Raw genomic sequence first — 22481 nt, forward strand, 5'->3', positions numbered from 1 at the left:
ACTCCTAATGTTTCATTTTTCTCAGCCTAATGCAACCAAAAGCAAATTCAACATGTGGAAGAAAAACTCCAGACCTTTTATCTCCTTAATTTGTCATGAATTAATGAGGAAACGAGCCACACCTGGCCAGGAAACATGTGAAAATGGAGGGACTCTGTAAAAAAAATGGCTGTAATTCCTAAATTGTTAATGCAATATGTTTGTTAAACCCCTTGAATTAAAGGTGAAAGTCTACACTTCAATCACATCTTCATTGCTTCATTTCAAATCCATAGTGGTGGTGTACAGAGACAAAATTACAAAAATTGTGTCACTGTCCAAATACTTAAGGAGCCATCTGTGTTCTTCAATCATCAAATGTAGGAATGTCACAGGTTTTAAGATTTTTTTAATCTATGAAGAGCCAGTATCTAAGGATATGACACATTGAAAGTAAGTGAGACTTTCAGGCCATTGCTTTATTAAACACCCTACTCCAGACCTTAATATGCTGCTGAGACATTGAGAGTTTTATTGTGTTCATCTGTACAAACAGTGAACCCAGTTGAAGCAACTCAAGGCTGCCGCAGGCTGAACACAGACACAGAGGAGGTGGGAGTAGTGCAAAAAGATGTGCTCTGTTATTCAGTTCAGTGCAGTGTAGGTATGAGAAGTGCAGAGTGGGTGTGGATGTGCGAAGCAGAGGTGTCACAATCACCCTGGCTTGGGATATGGTAAGCAGGGGTGAGCAGCGTTGAGGCAAGACCCCGGGGATTTCTTCGGCCATCGGGGTGCATACTCTCGGCATGATGCTGGTACGGAGCACGGTCTTCGGTACTGTCGCTGGTCTCTGAGAGAAAGGGAGAGAAATGGATCAGCAGGTACATGAAGACCAAACTGGCTCACCATGATGTATCCGTGCGTAGTCCTTTTATACTCCCCTGTCTTCTTGTGGAGGTTGAGGAGCCGCCGTGGCTATCTTTGGCAGCCAGCTGTGTGTAGTTTTGCCGCCCCATGCCCATATGCTCCTGTGCTGTCCCCAACAACAGAGATGCTAAAGTGGCACTGTCCCTTCAGCACCTGAGTGGCAGTCGTGCGAGGAGTTTGTAGAGGTTTTAGTGCGGGGGCTGCAGGCCCGCCGTCACACCAGTATACTATCTCACTTTGAGTCCAACATACTAGTGGGTTATGTTCAGTTCAGTTTTCGATTTTATTTGTATAACACTTTTAATAATAGTAATTGTTACAAGGCAGCTTTACAGAAATCTGGATGTAAATCTATATATCATAATGAAGGACTTTGATAATTAGGTGAGTTGACCCCACATGAAATTGGACAAGTTCAGTTTCCAAATGGAGGTTATTAAGCCAAGATGAATAGAGGTCAATGGATGGCTAGGACCGAGTGTAGATCAGTGAAGCTGTTGCTGCTCCAGTTGATAATTACTGAAACATGTGTGTATCCAATACACCATTGCAATTAAATAGGAATGTGAAAAAGGAAAACTAAGCAAGGATAACTCATCACAGTCGTTTTTAGTCTATTTTCTGAGAAAAAGAGCACTGTTATATAAGTATGTGACTTTGATTACAAACAAAAAGAAATTAGGGCAGAGCCATTATGGATTGTTTAATGAAGGCACATGCTACAGAGTACATTCTAAAAACTCCATTATATCTCCACAAGGAAAGATACTCAGTGTTTGGTGATATCTATAAGTTGCATGGAACAGACTATTAAACTGAATATTAAGCATGCCAATTTTCTCTGTAGTTTGTGTAAGATTGTACTATATTGATAATTTTTTCAAAAGATTAAAGGAGGAGCTGTGATTCCAGTTCATCCCAATTTAGATGTAAGTAACATTCAGTAAAGCCAAAAAAGTCACACAATTACTGTTGTTTAGACAGAAAAATACAAAAAGTATCACAATATGGTGTTTAATGTTTGATCGTTTTTATTTCCCCATTAGATGCTGTTTGGTATTCTGTTCAGCTTTAAGTAGAATAATGTAACACTTTGGAGCAAATAAACACAAAAGGAGGCCAAAGCTAGAAGCTAAAATAGCAAATATTTCAACAGCAGTAGTGAATTTACCAGGTGAACTTACATAGGCAGGTATAAATGTCAGCCACACTGCACAAAATATTAACATGCTAAAAGTGATATATTTAGCTTCATTAAAATTTCCAGGCAATTTTCGAGCTAGAAAGGCCAAAATGAAACACAAACAAGCCAGGAAGCCAATGTAGCCAAGCACACACCAGAAGGCTAACTCAGATCCCACCTTGCAGTCTAGAATTACCTTAGAGCGCTGATACTGTGTGTTTTTATAGGGGAATGGAGGAGAAGATATGAGCCATGCAGCACAGATGACCATCTGGACCAGGGTGCAGCTAAAAATGATGATCCTCTGCTGTGTAGGCCCAAGCCATTTCATCACATTATTTCCAGGCTGGGTGGCTGTGAAAGCAGCAAGAACCACTAAAGTTTTACCTAGGATGCAGGAGATGCAGAGCGAGAAGGTGATGCTGAAAGCAGTGTGTCGCAGCATGCATGACCAGGATGTGGGCTCCCCAATAAAGATCAGTGCACACAGGAAACACAGGGTCAAGGAGAACAGGATGAAGAAACTCAGCTCTGAGTTATTCATACGCACAATGGGAGTGTTTCTGTGGTAGAGAAAGACTCCAAATACAGCTAAGGTGACACAAGCCCCAATAACAGCAATAATTGTCAGTGTTAACCCCATTGCATCGTGGGAAAGGAACTCAATCACCTTGGGAATACATTCTGTTCCATCTACATTGGACCAATAATCTTCAGGACAGGCCATACAGTCTATTAAATCTTAAAAAAAAAAAAAAGAACATTAAAAGGATAGTTAAAATTGGATTGACGTTATTTATCATCTTTGCTCTTTAAAATTTTACTGAAAACACCAACCTGTCTGATTACTAATCTTGCCACTGTCACATGGTACACAGTCAAAGCAGCACAGAGGCTCCCCTTGACGGACAGCCTTCCTAAATCCTGGAGGGCAGCTGTCACTGCAAACAGAGACTGGCACCTATTTGCCACAAAAAACACACCCAGAGGTCAGTAAAGTTTTGTACCTATATTTCCATACATACTGCACTGTGTAAAAGTCTTACCTTTTTGCACCTGCAAAAGCATATTTATTATAGTGAATAATAACAAAATGAAAAGTTTCTGAGTATCAGAATAATTGTTATATTAAGCAATAAATAGTAAAACCAACAATAAAAATAAATATTATCATCATTTCATGATGTCCCTTAGGCACACTCTTGTGCTGTATTCTTGCTGATATATTTTTATATATATTTTGCACTCATGCCATATTTTTGCTTAAACAAACCCTTAAACTATTGAGATTTACAATAGTTACGAAATATGTTTTAATACACTGAATTTAAAGGATTTAAATTACTACCATAGAGTTAACATAGAGAGCACACTGGTCACATGATCATGTTCTTTCATGGACGTCTAAGCCATTACCAAGATGGGAATCATCTCAACCTGTGTAGATAGCCTGATATTTCCTGATTGAAACATCCAAATGCAACATGGCACATTATAATCTCTGAAAGAGCTATTTAGTTGCTTTCAAAAAATACCAGTCTCATGCCTCTCCGATCTATGGTGACCAAGAAAGAGGTGCGGAAGTCAAGCATTTCAGTTGGGCATTTTAGCCAGCCATCCTGCTGTGGCTGACCACGGTGCACTCTCTTTCTATCATACTGATAGAAAAATGTTCATGGACCAGTACTCAGCGGTAGCTACCACTAACACTGCTAGCATAAACCTGTTATAAGGTATATAGGCACATAAAGCCAAAAAATATGTGTATACAAATTTTATGTAGTGTGTACTCTGCCTGCTGTCTATTCTGTGCATATTGGCATAGGTTATTTCCCATTTTGAACACTATATTGGTAACAACATTAAAGAACAAAATGTATAATAGACAACTATGCAAGTATGCTTTCTGATTACTCTATGATTATTATTAATTTCTGAAAAAGGCTGTTTTAAAGGTGATTTGATCTGCATTTTCATGTGATAAATAAATATAAATATATATATACATACACACACACACACACACACACACACATATATATATATATATATATATATATATATATATATATATATATATATATATATATATATATATATATATATATATATATATATATATATATATATATTACACATACACACACACACACACATATACACACATACGCTGCTCAGAACACTAGTCATTACATTAAACTTCAGGGATATCAATCTGTCCAGTTAGGAAGCATAAGTGATTGTGAATCAGTTTCACCTGCTTTGGTGCAAATGAAAGTGACAACAGGTGCACTGGAGAGGCAACAGCGGGACAGCCCCCAAAAAGGGAATGATTTTGCAAGTGGTGGCCACAGACAATTGCTCTCTCTCCTTATCCTTATCCCTATCATATCCTGGAGATACCAGGAGAAGGGCCGTTACACGAGGAGAGCTGGACAGGGCCATAGAAGGGCAACAACCCAGCAACAGGACCGTTATCTGCTCCTTTTTGCGAGGAGGAACAGGAGAAGCACTGCGAGAGCCCTACAAAATGACCTCCAGCAGGCTACTGGTGTGCATGTTTCTGACCAAACTGTCAGAAACAGACTCCATGAGGGTGGCATGAGGGCCCGATGTCCTCTAATGGGACCTGTGCTCACAGCCCAGCACGGATGAGAGAAGGTTTGCACTAAGCATATGTGACAGACATGAAGGAGTCTGGAGATGACATGGGGAACGTTATGCTGCCTGCAACATCATCCAGCATGACTGGTTTGGTGGTCACACAGACCTCCACATGCTAGCCAATGGTAACCTTACTGCTGTTAGGTACTGGAATGAAATCCTCAGAGTCATTGTCAGACCTTGCGCTGGTGCAGTGGGCCCTGGGTTCCTCCTGGTGCATGACAATGCCTGGCCTCCTGTGGCCGGAGTGTGTAGGCAGTTTTTGGATGATGAAGGCCATGATGATGAAGGCCATTGACTGGCCCTCATGTTCCCCAGACCTGAATCCAACTGAGAACCTCTGGGACATTATGTATCGGAGCATCCGAAGCTGCCAAGTAGCACCACAGACGGTCCAGGAGCTCACTGATGCACTGATGCAGGTCTGGGAGGAGATCCCCCAGGACACCATCGGCCATCTCATCAGGAGCATACCAAGACGTTGTCGGGAGTGCATACAGGCACGTGGGGGCTATACACCCTACTGACTTAGATTACCTTATGTAACTTACATTAAGAGCTGCCATGATGAAATTTATGCAAGTTGGATCAGCCTGTAATTTCAATTTTTTACCTTGATTTTCAGTGTGATTTTTAATCCAGCCCTCAATGTGCTGATGACTTTGGCTTCCATTGACCATTGTGACATCCTTTTGTTCTCAACAAATTATACAATGTATATAAGTAAAGATTTTCAACTTGAATATTACGTTCATCGAGATCCAATGTGTGATTTAAGTGTTCCCCTAATTTTTTTTGAGCAGTATAATTAATGTATGTGTGTATGTGTGTATGTGTGGCTCCATCCTAGTCACTGAAAAGAGTTAACATTTTTAAAAACTGAGCAGCATTCAGTAGATCATTCTCTGGCTTCTTGAAAACATTACAGCAGCCTGATGCAATATTTCACCCAACTTACCACGACTTGACCCTACAGAACTTCAACAGTTGGTTTCTCATGTACTGAATTAAATTCTGAGAGCAGCTTGCCTCACTTTTGTCTCCGGCCCACGTGATAGCCATGTCGTAAATGACCAGCTCATTCCCAGCCTCACGAGCCCCATCATACATGCCCACTTTAACCAGCTCAATATTGCCAGCTGTACCCTTCTGCCAGTTGATCAGGTCGTAGGATGGGATTGAGTCACCATTCATATCAAAATTCACCAACTCTCCTGAAATAGTGAATGAGACCTCTTGCAGGTAATACTGGAGCTATGAAACCATGCATGTGATGAAAACAAAGAGTAATATTAACCCACATGTACATAACAATACTTCAAGGCTCTGAATTTCAGATAGTTTCATATTATTCATTGTGGATAGACATTATTGCTGTCAGCATAAGTAAAGTTACAGACTAAGCTATATATATATATATATATATATATATATATATATATATATATATATATATATATATATATATATATATATAATGATGCAATATTTCACGGCTGGGAATATTTCAGTAGCAATCATAATTTTACACTATTCTTTGTGAAAATAGAGAGAATTGCATTCACCTGCCAAGGGTAGACATTGCTATTGTCAGCACATGTGGAGTTAATGAATGGCCCATTTCCAGGTTTGCAGGAAGTAAGATTGTGGAGGGAATGAGCAATAGCATACACACTTTTATATATATTATAAGCAATGCGAGGACTGGATGTGTTCATGTAGGCAGAGTGTTGCTTGTTGAGTGTCTCTTCCCCTGTGCATAGGGGCAGCTGAGTACTGTGGGTAAAGGAGGAAAAGGGAGAGCACCCATACAGGACACCCCATAGTTCCTGCACCAGAGTATTGGAGGAGTATGTCTGTGGGTTCACTGTTGTTAGATAATCTTTCAGCTTTGGAATATAGCCCTGCCGTATCCCAAACCCAATCATGCCTCCCAAGAAGGGGTAATACTCACTTCCTGTGAACACTGAAGCTGTTGCCAAGGCTTCACTGGCAATCCACTGAATTCCAGTAACATTCAGTTTCATATAGTCCTTCATAAATGGTGTGAGTTCTCCCTCAGCTGAAAACACCACCACTACTCGTGCACTGGAGCTGTTCATTACATGGATGATCTCTATTGCTCTCTGGCTGTTGTATAACAGAGGAATCATCTCTTGATAGGACACACACACATTTGTACCCTCCAGCTCCTTAAGCAGTCCCTGCAGGGCGAAGTGGCCATACACATGATCTCCCCGCACTACACCTACCCATGTCCAGTTGAAATGTATCAGCAGCTTGGCAATGGCTTTCACCTGGTAGGCATCACTGGGGATGACCCTAAAGAAGGTGGGGAATTCTCGTCTGTCACTGAGGCAGGCACAGGAAGAGAAGTAGCTGATCTGAAAGAGATATGCACAGGATTCTTAAATCTTTATGAGCTCATATAGTAAACTATAGGTGTTATAAGTATGTTAATTCACATTGTGACTTATTATACAAATCTTAGTATGTTTAGTTCTAGAGGTTTGAAACAAGAGAAAGCATTTCATTTAATTCTTGTTCTCACATACTCACAGTCACATAAGTCTGAGTACTTGAATGCATCTCTCTTTCTCTCTCTCTCTCTCTCTCTCTCTCTCTCTACACTCACAAACACACACATGCACTCTCTCTCTATCAATTAATAATGGCTCAGTAGTTTATGTATTAAAATAAGGAATTATTCTATACCATTGGAATTCTGAAATGTTGTAAAATTCTAGAAACCACAATAGACTCAGCTGACCCAGATTCAGCAATAACAGCCAACATCGGGCTAGCACTTGAACACATATGTTTATCTGCTTCATTTGGTCCATTCATAACAGCCAGAGCTGCTCTCTGAGCTGTTAATGGGTATGCACAGGAATCAAACATTTTATAGCCCAGAGTGTGGTTAGGTAGCAGTTCAGTACTGTTGTTAATTTCCTCCACAGCAAGCTTCAAGGTCAGAGCCCAGCGGAAAGCTCTGGGATCAAACCTGCAAGAGTCAGTAAGAGTAAGAGCCAGCACTGATAAACACTCATGGGCAAATTATGACAATTGTCCAAAAAACAAGATTGAGTAAGGTATGGTTTACAGTGTATATTCTCCATTCTGACCTATATCTGCACATATAAACACATAATACATTTTATTTTAATTGTTAGTTAGGTTTTATACCAATTAGTTTTGTACTGAAAAGCATTTAGTGGTCAATAATTCATTGTCTATTTTCAGTGCAATAAAACAACAATTTTGGAACTCCTTTTCACATTATAATAATGATGATCTAGTATAGTGTTATTAAGAAATTTTTACCCGTTACACTTTACTGGTCTGGGCTTGTACGTGCAATTCAAATCTGGCATTTCCTGATTGTAGTGAAAAGGGAAAATGCCCCCAATGACAAAGTCTCCATCAGCAATGAAGCCTGGCCTCAAATCATTCTGCAGAGTGCAATTAGGATCTGTGGATAAAACAAGGATAGAAAAGCAGAGCACCAGTAGCCACTTAAGTATAGGATCCATCCTCAGGGATGAATGCTTGACTCCTTATATTGTATAGAGAAATGGAAGGCAGCTATGCTTTATATGTCACACATATGCCTCCCTCAATCTAATCATGTGCCCCAGTCACATGATATCACCCACAATCGTAATCTTAGTGGACATGGTACATCACGTATGCTGCTAATTTTGTTTTTTTGTGATTTTGTGTATACATACAGTACACATAAGAAAGATTCTTGTATACTACACAGTTTCTGCAGAAAAAACAAACAAACAAATAAATAAATGCAGAGAAAGACAATGTATTTCGACCAGTCAAACAATGGAATAGTACATTTATTAGTGTGGCACTTTAAGTGCCTTACACATGCAGACAGGCTATTTAATTTTATTAACTCCTTAAAGTTTGAGTTTATTATTCAGTTATTCATGCTCAAGCATATTATTCACTTAAACTGCTGACCCGCCAACAGATAGTAGGACATTAAAGGGTGACTAATATTCTTATTTCTCCAGCAGAAGTAGTTTCCAGGTGAACTGGCATAGGCAGGTACTTTACAAAGTCAAGTCACACTGCACAAAATATGAGCATGCATTGGTGATATATTTAGCCTCATTATTTTCTCCTACACTCTTACAATTACAATCCTACAAAAAAAAATTAACTTTAAGAATATTCTTAAACAGACATTTATTTAAGTGTATTTACTTCTGCACTCTTGCTCTTCACTATTTACCCACATCTACTCAGTCTTGGGAAGGAGATGTTTAATAGTAGGGAGGAGGCAGCGAAGTGGTGAATGTGGAGACAGGTTCATGAGGAGAAAAGGGGAAGGATTGGAATTTACAGGACATTATCTAGGAACATGGTGAAGCTTCAAGCATGATCTTTCCCCTGATTAAAAAACATGACCTTGACCCCTGTCAGCTATAGGCCAATATCAAACCTCTCCTTTATCTTCAAGATCCAAGAAAATGTTTTAGCACAGCAGTTAGCTCATACCTAAATAGGAATAACATTCATGAAATCTATCAGTCAGGTTCTGGGCCTCATCAGAGCACAGAGACATCACTGGTTAAAGTAGTAAATAACCTACTACTGGCCTCTGATCACTGACCTTGCTTGTGTTGCTTGACCTTAGTGCAGCTTTTGACACCATTTTGATCATATTATTCTCTTTGATAAAAAATGTTAAAAGAAAATGTTGTTGTAGTTATGGGAATGGCCCTATCCTAGCTCAAGCCTACTTCTTTATGCATATTAAGATAAAGTTTTGTGTTCCACAAGGTTCTGTTTTAGGCCCACTGCTTTTTTTTCCCTATAAATGCCACCTCTGGGTAAAATTATTCGTAAACATGGTATTAGCTTCCACTGTTATGCTAATGACACACAGTTGTATGTTTCAGTAAAGCCAGTTGAGCGACAGCAGCTTAATAAAGTTGAGGAATGTGTAAAGGACATTAGATACTGGATGCTTAGTAACTTCCTTCTACTTAAATCTGACAAGACAGAAGTACTTGTACTAGGACCACATGCAGCTAGAAGTATGCTTTCTGATTACATAGTAACTCTGGATGGCCTTTCAGTTACATCATGTGCAGCAGTAAAAGACCTTGGTGTGATTATTGACTCCAGTCTCTCATTTGAAGTTCGTGTAGATAATATTACTAGGATAGCCTATTTTAATTTGATAAATATTGCTAAGGTAAGAAGTTTAATGTCATTACATGATGCAGAAAACTAGTTCACACTTTTGTTACCTCTAGGGTGGATTATTGTAATTGGCCTAGAGGAGAACATCAAGTGAAAAGCCTGTTTTACTGAAAGTGATAAAACCCACTGAAATGTTCCTGGGTTGTTATGCCTACTATACTTAGAAACGTCAATTTACGCTTCTGCATTAATGCGTATTTGTGTCACGACGCAGAGAAGGGGATTATGTTGTGTGTCTCTTTGTTGCTATGTGTCGGGTGAACGCTGATTGGTTGGTGGAGAGGTGTGTTGGTTACATAGACGGAAACGTCTTGACGAGACGTTGTGACATTTCTTCTGCAAGTTTAATCAAATTCAGATTAATATTTTTTAATCAGAGTAATGCTGTTCAAAGTACATCTGAAATGCAACAATAAAAAGCTAAACAATAAAGTGTAAACAACAAAAATTTTTCCCTAATCTCATCCAGAACTTTCTGTCTTCTATAGATGAGCTTGACTGCTGAAAGTGTTTTGTGAAAGTGAAGTCTGTTTTATAAAACCTTAAAACAGCTCTCAACAGAAGTGCTTGAAAAATGCTCTGTAAAAATCACAGTTCAAACACATTCAAACTGTTACTTTCTCAGACCTGTGTCCTTAATAAAAATTTCTCTTATGATAAAACACTGAACACTCGCACTGAACAATGAGTATAAATGAACACAAGTGGGTCGTCCCCTGGGTTTCATGTTTGCTTCACACACAGTGATGTGATTACATTACCGTATACCGGATTTATTTACAGAAAACTACAATCATGATATTGTATTAATATAAATATATTATTTAAAGTGTCAGGCTATTTACCAGCTGTAGTTCATTATAATGACCAGTTTAATCCAGCAGAATCACACACTACTTTCTCTTTCTTCTAACGGACTCCCAATAAACACATAGTGTAGGTGATGTAAACCACAGCAAGTCAATAAAAATTAAAAATAAAGTGTCATCGGTCAGTGACTGATAGAATTTCAGATTTAAACACTAGTTAAATTGAATATAAAACCTCTTCAGAAATGATTTCAGTGAGAATTTACTTGGTTTATAATTAATCATGCAAGGTTTTTTTTCCCACAGCAGGAACTCGCATTGTTTTTGGCTTTTTTTTTTTTTTTGCTTCTCTTTGGTGTGTAAATACAGTAAGTAAATTCACAGTCACATTATGTGCAAGTACACACGTCCTGATGTGCACACAGAGATGCGCATGCAAAAGTATAAATCTGCCAGAAGGAGTAGAGGATAATGGAGTGCTGGCAGCCTATTTCTTACATTTTTTTTCTGACAAAGGTCTGTGAATTGGGGAAAACATTAATCTGCAGCATTTGCCCCATAAATATAGTCAGCCATAGTGAACAAAGTACCAGTCTGTATAAGTGTCCTCCTCTTTTGAAAAACTCTATTATTAACAACAATGGGTCTTGTTGTCTATGGCAGTGGTCATCAACCTGGATCGCAATCTACCAGTCGATCACTGAGGCATTTTTAATAGATCACAATCTTCCATGTACTGTCAATGATCACAACACATTTTAAAATAAAAAAAATAAATAAATAACATGCAATGGTGAAATATTTGCTGGTTGAGCTTAAATATCACTACACATTTAATTGGTGGTGTGTAACTGTGTTGCTGGGAAGTAGCTGAACAAAAACATTAATTCTGGCCAATCACAGTTATGAAATTAGGCACCTTTGCAGATAACTGATGATGAGCGAATTCAGTTCAGGAAACCAGGCCCGAGCAACGAAAAAAAGGCAAAAATATAGCATTTCCATTCAACATTTGAAGGCAAATTGCAGAATGTTTTGGCAAGATTTTGTACACAACTTTATATGAGTTGTGGAGTGAGTTATCCTGAGGATTCCAAGTATCCAGTATTCAATTAAATTTCTATCAGAACAGTAACAAGTAGAAAATGTTACTGCAGTACCTATGAAACATTTTTAGGGCCTGGGATGTGCAAAGTTATTGACGGCTTAACATTATATATAAATATGATGTCAGAGGATCCACAAAGTCACTGTTTAATTTTGAAGCTGTTGTGCTGGGATACAAAAAGAAAGAACATATGTGTCTAGTTTTCTAGTTTTACAATTACAGTGTGTATTATATAAGTTTTCGGACATCTGACCATCACACCCATATGTGGTTCTTCCTCAAACTGGTGCCACAAATTTGGAAGCACACATTTATATAGAACGTCTTTGTAGGCTATAACATTACAATTTCCTTTCACTGGAACTAAGGGGCACAAACCTGTTCCAGCATGACAATGCCCCTGTGCACACTGTCATTATCACATGAAGTCATGTTTTGCGAAGGTTGGAGTGGTAGAACCCGAGTGGCCTGTACAGAGCCCTGATCTCAACCCCACTGAACACCTTTGGGATGAACTGGAACACCGACTGCACCCCAGACCTCCTCACCCAACATCAGTGCCTGACCTCACTAATGCTCTTGTGGCTCAATGGGCAAATCCCCACAACCATGCTCAAAAATGTAGTGGAAAGACTTCCAAGAGGAGTGGAGGATAACAGCAAATTGGACTAAATCTAAAACACTAAATCTGGAATGGGATGTTCAACAAGCATATGCTGTATGAATGTTATGGCATTAATATCATGTCAGATAATGTCAGATGTCCGCAAACTTTTGGCCATATATATATATATATATATATATATATATATATATATATATATATATATATATATGTATATATATATATATATATATATATATATATATATATATATATATATATATATACACCATATATATATATATATATATATATGCAAATAATGCAAAATGCTTCTATTTTGCATTCTTTTCTTAAATAGTAGAAATTAGTAGAAATAGAAATATTTACATGAATTTCAGAATTTCTTATTTACGATTTGGTATGTCCATCTTTTTCTTTAATGACAGTGTGCACTCGAGCTGGCATGGACTCCACAAGTTTGTGTAAAACCTGATGATCCATGTTAAATAAAAACCATTGGACTGTCATCTGAACATATGCTTCATTGGGAAAAATCTGACTGTTTGCCAGAGTTAACACTGTCAGTAGCACAAGTTTGGTTAAATGTAGGATGGTGTGGTGGCACTTTGAGTAGCATTGCTACCTCATAGCTCCAGATTCCCAGGCTCATTCCTGAGCTCAGGGTACTGTCTGTGGAGGTTTCCTTGGGAGTCTCTGGTTTTCTCCCACTGCCTAAAAATATGGTTTGGATAAGATAAATTACCCCTAGGTGTGAAGGTGAGTGCATGGTGTTTTGTAATTGACTGGTATCTCATCCAGGGTGCATTCCTGTCTCACGTCCAGTGTTTCTGGTATAGGCTCTGGATCCACCGTGACCCTGACCATGATAATGTGCAGAATCTTAATTATTGAATATTTAAAGTATTGAACATTCCCTTTCTTTATTGTTTCTTTGCTTTCTGTTTATTTCCAGTATTAAATGAAAAAAAAAAAAATTCCAAGATGTTCAATGGTCTCATGCATAGCATGCATATAAATTATAAATTATATAAATCTGATATCCTATATTTGATTATTATTATTTTCCCATTAGATGCTGTTTGGTATTCTTTTCAGGTTTGAGTAGTATAATGTAACACTTTGGAGCAAATAAGCACAAAAGAAGACCAGAGCTTGAAGCTAAAATAGCAAATATTTCAACTGCAGTAGTGAATTTGCCAGGTGAACTTACATAGGCAGGTATGAATGCCAGCCACACTGCACAAAATATTAACATGCTAAAAGTAATAAATTTTGCCTCGTTAAAATTTCCAGGCAATTTCCGAGCCAGAAAGGCCAAAATGAAACACAAACAGGCCAAAATGCCAATATAGCCTAGTACACACCAGAAGGCCAGCTCAGATCCCACCCTGCAGTCTAGAATGATCTTAGAGTACTGATACTGTGTGTTTCTGTAGGGGAATGGAGGAGAAGATATGAGCCATGCAGCACAAATGATCACCTGGACCAGGGTGCAACTAAAGATGATGATCCTCTGTTGTGTAGGCCCGAGCCATTTCATCACATTGTTACCAGGCTGGGTGGCTGTGAAGGCAGCAAGAACCACTAAGGTTTTACCTAGGATGCAGGAGATGCAGAGCGAGAAGGTGATGCTGAAAGCAGTGTGGCGCAGCATGCATGACCAGGATGTGGGCTCCCCAATAAAGATCAATGCACACAGGAAACACAGGGTCAAGGAGAACAGGATGAAGAAACTCAGCTCTGAGTTATTCATACGCACAATGGGAGTGTTTCTGTGGTAGAGAAAGACTGCAAATACAGCTAAGGTGACACAAGCCCCGAAAACAGCAATAACTGTCAGTGCTATCCCCATTGCATCATGGGAAAGGAACTCAATGACCTTGGGAATACATGCTGTTCCATCAGCGTTAGACCAATAATCTTCAGGACAGACCATGCAGTCTACTGAATCTTTAGAAAACAAGCAGCAAAAGACTATTTAATATAAACATCATAAATAAATTTAGTATAAACATCAACATAAATGGTTACTTGTAATTTTGAATATACAGTATGTGAATGTTATCTAGAAAATTTGACTAAATTACTGACCTGTCTGATTACTAATCTTGCCACTGTCACATGGTACACAGTCAAAGCAGCACAAAGGCTCCCCTTGACGGACAGCTTTCCTATATCCTTGAGGGCAGCTGTCACTGCAAACAGAGACTGGCACCTGTTTACCACAAAAACAGCCAGAGGTCAGTAAAGCTCTGCACACTTAATAAGTGACAAGATATAACAAAGATAAATACAAACAACTACTATTTGATTCATTATTATGAACAAATGTCAAATCTGAGCAAAGAAAAATAATAATGTTTCTGGTTTATTTATATGCTTCTTTTACTTGTCTCTTTTAGCATGTACTTTCCTGTCAGTAAAACAGGAAAAATAAATGTGTATAAAATGGGCTTTACATTGTTGCATACTAAATATTATATTCATTTTATTCATTCAAGTGCTTCCCATTCACTGAAAGGTGTGCAGCATTCAAAATAATATTCTTTGGCTTCTCACATAGAGAAGCCTGATCCAGGTCTCATCTGAGGTCTGTATGCTTTGAAGCAACTTACCTCCACTTCACCCTACAGAACTTCAACAGTTGGTTTCTCATGTACTGAACTACATTCTGAGAGCAGCTTGCCTCACTCTTGTCTCTGGCCCATGTGATAGCTGTGTCATAAATGACCAGTTCACTCCCGGCCTCTCGAGCTCCATCATACATGCCCACTTTAACCAGCTCAATATTGCCAGCTGTGCCCTTCTGCCAGTTGATCAGGTCGTAGGACGGGATCGAGTCGCCATTTATATCAAAGTTGACTGTCTCACCTGAGATAGTAAATGAGACTTCTTGTAGGTAATGCTGGAGCTATGAAACCACATAAGAAATGCAAATATTATCATGCATTGTAATTAATCACTGTAATTCACAATAGGAAATATCATTTCATATTATTTATTGTGATAATACACAGAATGACCTGCACCTGCCATGGATAGACTTTAGTGCTATCAGCGCACATGGAATTATTGAATGGGCCATTTCCAGGTTTGCAGGAAATGAGATTGTGGAGTGAGTGAGCAATAGCATACACTCCTTTGTATACATTATAAGCAATGCGAGGACTAGATGTGTTCATGTAGGCAGAGTGTTGCTTGTTGAGTATCTCTTGTCCAGTGCAGAGGGGCAGCTGAGTACTGTGAGTAAAGGAGGAAAAGGGAGAGCACCCATACAGAGCACCCCACAGTTCCTGCACCAGGGTGTTGGAAGGGTACACGTGTGGGTTCACCGTTGTTATATAATCTTTCAGCTTTGGAATATAGCCCTGCCGTATCCCAAACCCAATCGTGCCTCCCAAGAAGGGGTAATACTCACTTCCTGTGAACACTGAAGCTGTTACCCAGGCCTCACTGGCAATCCACTGAATTCCAGTAACATTCAGTTTCATATAGTCTTTCAGAAAAGGCGTGAGTTCTCCCTCAGCTGAAAACACAACGACCACTCGAGCACTGGAGCTGTTCATCACACGGATGATCTCTATTGCTCTCTGGCTGTCATACAGCAGGGGGATCATCTCCTGATAAGACACACACACGCTTGTATCCTCCAGCTCATTAAGCAGTCCCTGTAGGGCAGAACGCCCATACGCATGGTCACCCCTAACCACACCCACCCATGTCCAGTTGAAATGTATCAGCAGCTTGGCAATGGCTTTCACCTGATATGCGTCACTGGGGATGACCCTAAAGAAGGTGGGGAATTCTCGTCTGTCACTGAGGCAGGCACAGGATGAGAAGTAGCTGATCTGAAATAGACATGTATAACATTTAACAATGAAAAATAGAGCTCATTCAGTGACTTGTATGGAAGATATTATTTCATAGTCAGTAATATTTAGCATGTAAATAAGAAGTGTGTTTAATTTTAGGGTCCTAGATATTGCAAAAGTGTTGCACTTGTTCTTGTTTTTATACTCTTTCCACACATACACAGCCATATATTTGTAATATATATATATATATATATATATATATATATATATATATATATATATATATATATAGTATATTACATATTTATACAAAAATATATATATATATTGTATATTTTGTATATATATATATATATATATACCATTGGAATCCTGAAAGGTCGTAAAATTCTAGACACCACAATAGATTGAGCTGACCCAGATTCACCAATGATGGCCAACATTGGGCTAGCACTTGAACACATGGGTCTATCTGCTTCCATTGGTCCATTCATAACAGCCAGAGCTGCTCTCTGACCAGTTAAAGGATATGCACAGGAATCAAATATTTTATAACCTAGAGTGTGGTTAGGTAGCAGCTCACTACTGTTGTTAATTTCCTCCACAGCAAGCTTCATAGTCAGAGCCCAGCGGAAAGCTCTGGGATCAAACCTGAACAAAGAATGAATGAACATCAGAATGAGACAGCTCAGCCACATTACTAAAAGTGGCTGAGGCATTATTTGCAGTATATACTGTATACTCTCCATTCTGACCTATATCCAACATATTCACACACATAAAGTTGATTTTTTTTTCAAACAAAAATTCCTTTCATTTCAGGCAGAAAAATAACTCAATGGTTTGCATGGTAGTATTAGGACATTCATACCCATTACATCGCACTGGTCCTGGTTTGTATGTGCAGTTCAGATCTGGCATTTCCTGATTGTAATGCAAGGGGAAAATGCCCCCAATGACAAAGTCTCCACCAGCCATGAATCCTGGCTCAAAATTATTCTGCAGAGTGCACTGAGATTCTAAGGTTACACTGAAGATGGAAAAGTGGAGCACCAGGAGGCAAAGAAGTATTAGAGTCATCTTCAACATTGAATGTCTCTTTCCTTACAGTGTATCAAGAGTGAGCAGACAGCTATATTTTATATGCCACACACAGGCTGGCTCCCAAACAAGTCATGTGTCACAGTCACATGGTGACATGGCCTTACCCACAATTAGAATATTACTTGATTTGATATATTATGCATATCACTACAATTACCTGGATTTTGTGTGTGTATTTGTAAAACTAGATATTACGCTTGTAATGTGTATATTATTGTGTAGTTTCCAAAATGTATGTTTCTTCACATTTGTTAAGTTGCTAAATCTGTTGCAATAGCACACATATTAACAGGTGAATGCTTTGTAATATCTAGTTTAATTTAACATAAATTTGTTTTGCAAGCATGCAGTTTTATTACAAATACTTCCATTAATAACAATAAATGTATATTCATTATAATATTTATTACAATAATTATATTTTATTATAATAATTCCATCTCCTCACAGGTATTTTAATGTTTATTGTAGACATGTATCTTTATAAACATATATTTCTAATAATAATATACAACTACCAGACAAATGACAAGTAGTTTAGTATGAATAAAAGTGCCGCCCTACATACAGTATATAATAAAGAAAAATTATTTTGTTGCCTTTCCCATTAGATGTTGTTTGGTATTCTTTTCAGGTTTGACTAAAATAATATAACACTTTGGAGCAAATAAGCACAAAAGGAGGCCAAAACTAGAGGCTAAAATGGCAAATATTTCAACAGCAGTAGTGAATTTACCAGGTGAACTTACATAGGCAGGTATAAATGCCAGCCACACTGCACAAAAAATTAACATGCTAAAAGTAATATATTTAGCTTCATTAAAATTTCCAGGCAATTTCCGAGCCAGAAAGGCCAAAATGAAACACAAACAGGCCAAAATGCCAATATAGCCTAGTACACACCAGAAGGCCAACTCAGATCCCACCCTGCAGTCCAGAATGATCTTAGAGCGCTGATACTGTGTGTTTCTGTAGGGGAATGGAGGGGAGGATATGAGCCATGCAGCACAAATGATCATCTGGATCAGGGTGCAGCTAAAGATGATGATCCTCTGTTGTGTAGGCCCGAACCATTTCATCACATTGTTACCAGGCTGGGTGGCTGTGAAGGCAGCAAGAACCACTAAGGTTTTACCCAGGATGCAGGAGATGCAGAGGGAGAAGGTGATGCTGAAAGCAGTGTGGCGCAGCATGCATGACCAGGATGTGGGCTCTCCAATAAAGATCAATGCACACAGGAAACACAGGGTCAAGGAGAACAGGATGAAGAAGCTCAGTTCTGAATTGTTAATGCGCACTATGGGAGTTCCTCGATTATGCAAGAATATTGCTAGCACAGATGTTGTCAGACAAGACCCCACTATAGCTATCACCATCAAGACAATTCCCATTGTATCCCTGTGGGACAGGAACTCAATGACTTTGGGGATACATACTGTTCCTTTTGCATTGGACCAATAGTCTTCAGGACAAGCCATGCAGTCTATTGAATCTTCAAAGACAAATGCAAGGCAGAATATGAATCAGTTTAGCACATGATACATTAGCATTTTATGATTATTGTGTGATACATTGTCAAGCTATCATTTAAAAAAAATACTTTTAAAAATAGTATTTACATTTTCCAACATTACCTGTCTGATTACTAATCTTGCCACTGTCACATGGTACACAGTCAAAGCAGCACAAAGGCTCCCCATGACGAACAGCTTTCCTGAATCCCGGAGCACAGCTGTTACTGCAAATGGATACTGGCACCTAAATTTACACAATATAAAAAATAAAACAAAATACTCAATATTAAAAAAAAAATAAATAAAAAATAAAAACGTTGATCTCAATAGTGAATAATATGGATTTAAATGTGATATAATAGAGCCAATCAACAAGTCTTTTTTTTTTGGAATGGTTAGATGTTGCAGCTAAATTGAGTTAATATTTGTATTTTAACATACAATGTACATTGTGTGAGCACCTTGCCTTACTCTGATTACCGGGCCACTTTACTTTTTGATCCTGGATAACCAGTTCTTTCCCAGCATCCATTGCACCATCATAAAGTCCCACTTTGATAAAGTCAATGTCTCCATTTGGGAGTCTCTGCCAATTGATCAGATCATAAGATGGAATCGAATCTCCTCTTATATCAAAGTTTACATGTTCATCAGAGATTGAGAAAGACACTTCCTGAAGGTAATGTTGAAGCTTTGATATTGAAAGAGAGGATTTAAAATAAATGATGACAACTATGTTAAAGACATACTTGGATTTATGCATACATTCATCATCACAGAAGGATCAGTTCACCCAAATACTCTACCTGCCATGGATAAACATCATTGAAGTCCGCACATGCGGAATTATCAAAAGGTCCATTTCCAGGCACACACTGAAAGAGATTATGTAAGGAGTGAGCAATGGCATATACTGCTTTATACACGTTATAAGTGACACGAGGGTTGGAGGTGTTCATGTAGGCAGAATGCTGCTTGTTTATTGTTTCCTGCCCTGTGCAGTGGGGCAGTTGTGTACTACTGACAGAAGAAGAGAAAGAAGTGCAGCTGTAGAGAGCCTCCCACAGCTCCTGCACCAGGGGATTAGATGGGTACACCTGTGGGTTTACTGTCATCAGATATTCTTTCAGCCCTGGCACATACCCTTGGCGGACAGCAAATCCAATTGTTCCAGCTAAAAATGGATATGTTTCAGCTAATATTGAGGCTGTGACCCAGGCCTCACTGGCTACCCACTGGATTCCTGTGATATTTTGAGTTAAAAATTCTCTTAAGAAAGGGTAAAACTCCCCTTCTCCTGAAAACACCACCACAACCTTTGCTGTGGAATGTTTCATCACGTTTAGAATCTCATGGACCCGCTCCCTCTTGAAATCTTTAGGGATCATTTCATGATATGCCAGACATATATCAGTGTTTTCTATCTCTCGCTTCAGGCCTTGTAAAGCAAACCTGCCATAATCATGGTCTTCAGTGACCACTCCAATCCATGTCCAGTGAAATCTCTTCAAGAGCTGAGCAATGGCTTTCACTTGGTAGTCATCACTCGGGACTACTCTAAAAAATGTAGGGAATTGTTTACGATCACTTAGACAAGAGCAGGTTGAGAAGTAGCTTATCTGTGAAAAAAAAAAAATCTTTACATCTGAGCTTTGATAACCTTTTGTATTTTTAGATAACCAAATTGTATTTGTAACCATCTTGCATATCAGAAGAACATACTGAATTAGTAGTGTACAAACAAAAATATCTCCCTTTACCATAGGTATTCTGAAAGGTTGCAGTGTTCTAGAGACAACGATTGATTGTGAGGAACCAGATTCTCCAACTATGGCGAGTAAAGGACCACCATGAGTACACAATGAGGCCTGACCAACATCCTGGTCATTCAGTACAGCCAGGACTGCCCTCTGAGCTGTAACCGGAGTAGCACAGGAATCAAAGATCCTGTATCCCAGAGTGTGGTTTGGCAGAAGAACTGTACTGTTGTTGATCTCATCTACAGCAAGCCTCATTGTCAAAGCCCAGCGTAATGCCCTGGAATCAAACCTACAGTATAAATAGACAAATAGACATTAAAATCCAGTGACAGCATGAAATATTTACATATATTTAATTACAGACTCATGCCTGATATTTTTGTAATAATAGGTACACTGAGTGAGTGGAGACACACATTTGTTTAAAAAAAAAAAAAAAAAAAAAAACAAGAAACATCTTTTATATTTTTTGATGTAAAAGACTACATCAAATGAATAGTTAATATTCTCACCCCTGACACTGTGCTGCCAAAGGTTTGCTTCTGTAGTCTGTTGTTGGTAGCTCCACTCTGTAGTGCAAAGGGAATATTCCTCCTATTGTGATATCTCCATCAGACTTGAATGCAGGTTGATCAAAGTCTCCTTGCAATGAACACTCTGATGATGGATCAGATACAGCTGAGCAAGGGAGGAAAAATGCAAGAAGTAAAAGATAAATCATTGCTCTGCCAACTTGCACACTGATGAAGATAATACTGACTGCCATGGCTTTATATAGGAGGTTTGACCCCATGCATCTCACTATGATTTGACACCACCCTGGATAACACTACTCAGGTGATCTCTGCTTATTATCTCCTACTTAGATCTGTTCACACAAGAAAGCCCTAAAACTAAAAATGCATCCTATTCTAAAAAGTATCTTGCCAAAAGTTATAATGCAATTTAAGGCCATAATGACTGACATATGGCTTAATATGTCATCAATATGGCTTACTCTTTCATTTGGATTTCTTAATCACATTTATTATTATTTTCATGTGTATTATATTTTTTATATTTTTCTTCTAGTACCACAGGCTAATTAGTTTAAATATACACAGCAAAATCTCCAGTGTTGAATTAAAACCCAGAGTGAATTAACACCATACAGTGTTTATATATGCCCAGTTGGGTAGAAATGAACTCTGAAAGTGTTATATCATCACCCTGGGTGTTAATTCAACACTGGGAGATTTTCCTATGTACTCCCTACCAATAAATAGGCCTGCATGCCTTGAGTATGATAATGTGATAAATTAAAAGGGAAAGGGATAACACTAGATAACACCCACACTCCTCTGGATTCATCAGGCTGGTTAGGTGCTGCTAAACTGACGTGAACTCACAAATCAAATATTACCCCTACTGTCTGAAAGATCTGTGAATGAGCTCCATACAGTATATATAAATGTCATATAATTACTGTGTATAATTTATTATGAATTAAATTTCTTTGTCTTCTTATGCAATAAGAATAATGCAATAAGCTTCTTATGCAATAAGCTTATGGGATATGCAAACTTGACTGTACATTAGTATACATTTAAATATTAATTTTTTTATTGTATGTAATAATATCAATAAAACAAAAAAAAGTGAGCTGAGTGAATTTTTTGTAGTATGCAATTAGCACATATTGAAAGATTTATTCATAGATTGCATATTATATTGTGTATCACATACAGTCCCTGGTGGTTTAGACTAAGGATCCCGTGATCA

The 22481-nt window shown here is 38.4% G+C and overlaps 3 protein-coding genes across 3 annotated transcripts; all 3 read right to left on the minus strand.

The window, feature by feature from the left end:
• Positions 1 to 1937: 1937 nt before the first annotated feature.
• Positions 1938 to 8306, minus strand: LOC113534741 (extracellular calcium-sensing receptor-like). The gene is made up of 6 exons (XM_053235188.1): positions 8078 to 8306; positions 7469 to 7757; positions 6319 to 7137; positions 5783 to 6007; positions 2927 to 3050; positions 1938 to 2830 (listed from the first exon to the last, which is right to left on the minus strand). Exons 1-6 carry the CDS (start codon positions 8284 to 8286, stop codon positions 1938 to 1940), a joined length of 2559 nt encoding a protein of 852 aa, XP_053091163.1. The 5' UTR covers positions 8287 to 8306.
• A 5278-nt stretch (positions 8307 to 13584) lies between these two features.
• LOC113534597 (extracellular calcium-sensing receptor) lies at positions 13585 to 17431 on the minus strand. Its single transcript, XM_026927500.3, has 7 exons — positions 17214 to 17431; positions 16705 to 16993; positions 15827 to 16375; positions 15557 to 15760; positions 15219 to 15438; positions 14619 to 14735; positions 13585 to 14471 (listed from the first exon to the last, which is right to left on the minus strand). The coding sequence occupies exons 1-7, from the start codon at positions 17429 to 17431 to the stop codon at positions 13585 to 13587; spliced, it is 2484 nt and encodes an 827-aa protein (XP_026783301.3).
• A 602-nt stretch (positions 17432 to 18033) lies between these two features.
• Positions 18034 to 21486, minus strand: LOC113534596 (extracellular calcium-sensing receptor-like). Its single transcript, XM_034305519.2, has 6 exons — positions 21233 to 21486; positions 20721 to 21009; positions 19767 to 20579; positions 19427 to 19651; positions 19081 to 19204; positions 18034 to 18938 (listed from the first exon to the last, which is right to left on the minus strand). The coding sequence occupies exons 1-6, from the start codon at positions 21484 to 21486 to the stop codon at positions 18034 to 18036; spliced, it is 2610 nt and encodes an 869-aa protein (XP_034161410.2).
• Positions 21487 to 22481: the final 995 nt, after the last annotated feature.

Source organism: Pangasianodon hypophthalmus, chromosome 6, assembly GCF_027358585.1.
Source record: "Pangasianodon hypophthalmus isolate fPanHyp1 chromosome 6, fPanHyp1.pri, whole genome shotgun sequence".
Lineage (NCBI taxonomy): Eukaryota > Metazoa > Chordata > Actinopteri > Siluriformes > Pangasiidae > Pangasianodon > Pangasianodon hypophthalmus.

Coding starts and splice junctions, on each gene's coding strand:
- LOC113534596 (XM_034305519.2), bottom strand. CDS start 21,486: ATGGCAGTCAGTATTATCTTCATCAGTGTGCAAGTTGGCAGAGCAATG. Junction 19,652..19,766: donor ATGATGTTTATCCATGGCAG/GTAGAGTATTTG, acceptor TCAATATCAAAG/CTTCAACATTACCTTCAGGA. Junction 18,939..19,080: donor CAAGATTAGTAATCAGACAG/GTAATGTTGGAA, acceptor TTGTCTTTGAAG/ATTCAATAGACTGCATGGCT.
- LOC113534741 (XM_053235188.1), bottom strand. CDS start 8,286: ATGGATCCTATACTTAAGTGGCTACTGGTGCTCTGCTTTTCTATCCTT. Junction 3,051..5,782: donor GGGCCGGAGACAAAAGTGAG/GCAAGCTGCTCT, acceptor TGTGGCAAATAG/GTGCCAGTCTCTGTTTGCAG. Junction 2,831..2,926: donor CAAGATTAGTAATCAGACAG/GTTGGTGTTTTC, acceptor TTTTTTTTTAAG/ATTTAATAGACTGTATGGCC.
- LOC113534597 (XM_026927500.3), bottom strand. CDS start 17,431: ATGTTGAAGATGACTCTAATACTTCTTTGCCTCCTGGTGCTCCACTTT. Junction 16,376..16,704: donor GACCTTTCAGGATTCCAATG/GTATATATATAT, acceptor TGTCTATTTCAG/ATCAGCTACTTCTCATCCTG. Junction 14,472..14,618: donor CAAGATTAGTAATCAGACAG/GTCAGTAATTTA, acceptor CTAAAGATTCAG/TAGACTGCATGGTCTGTCCT.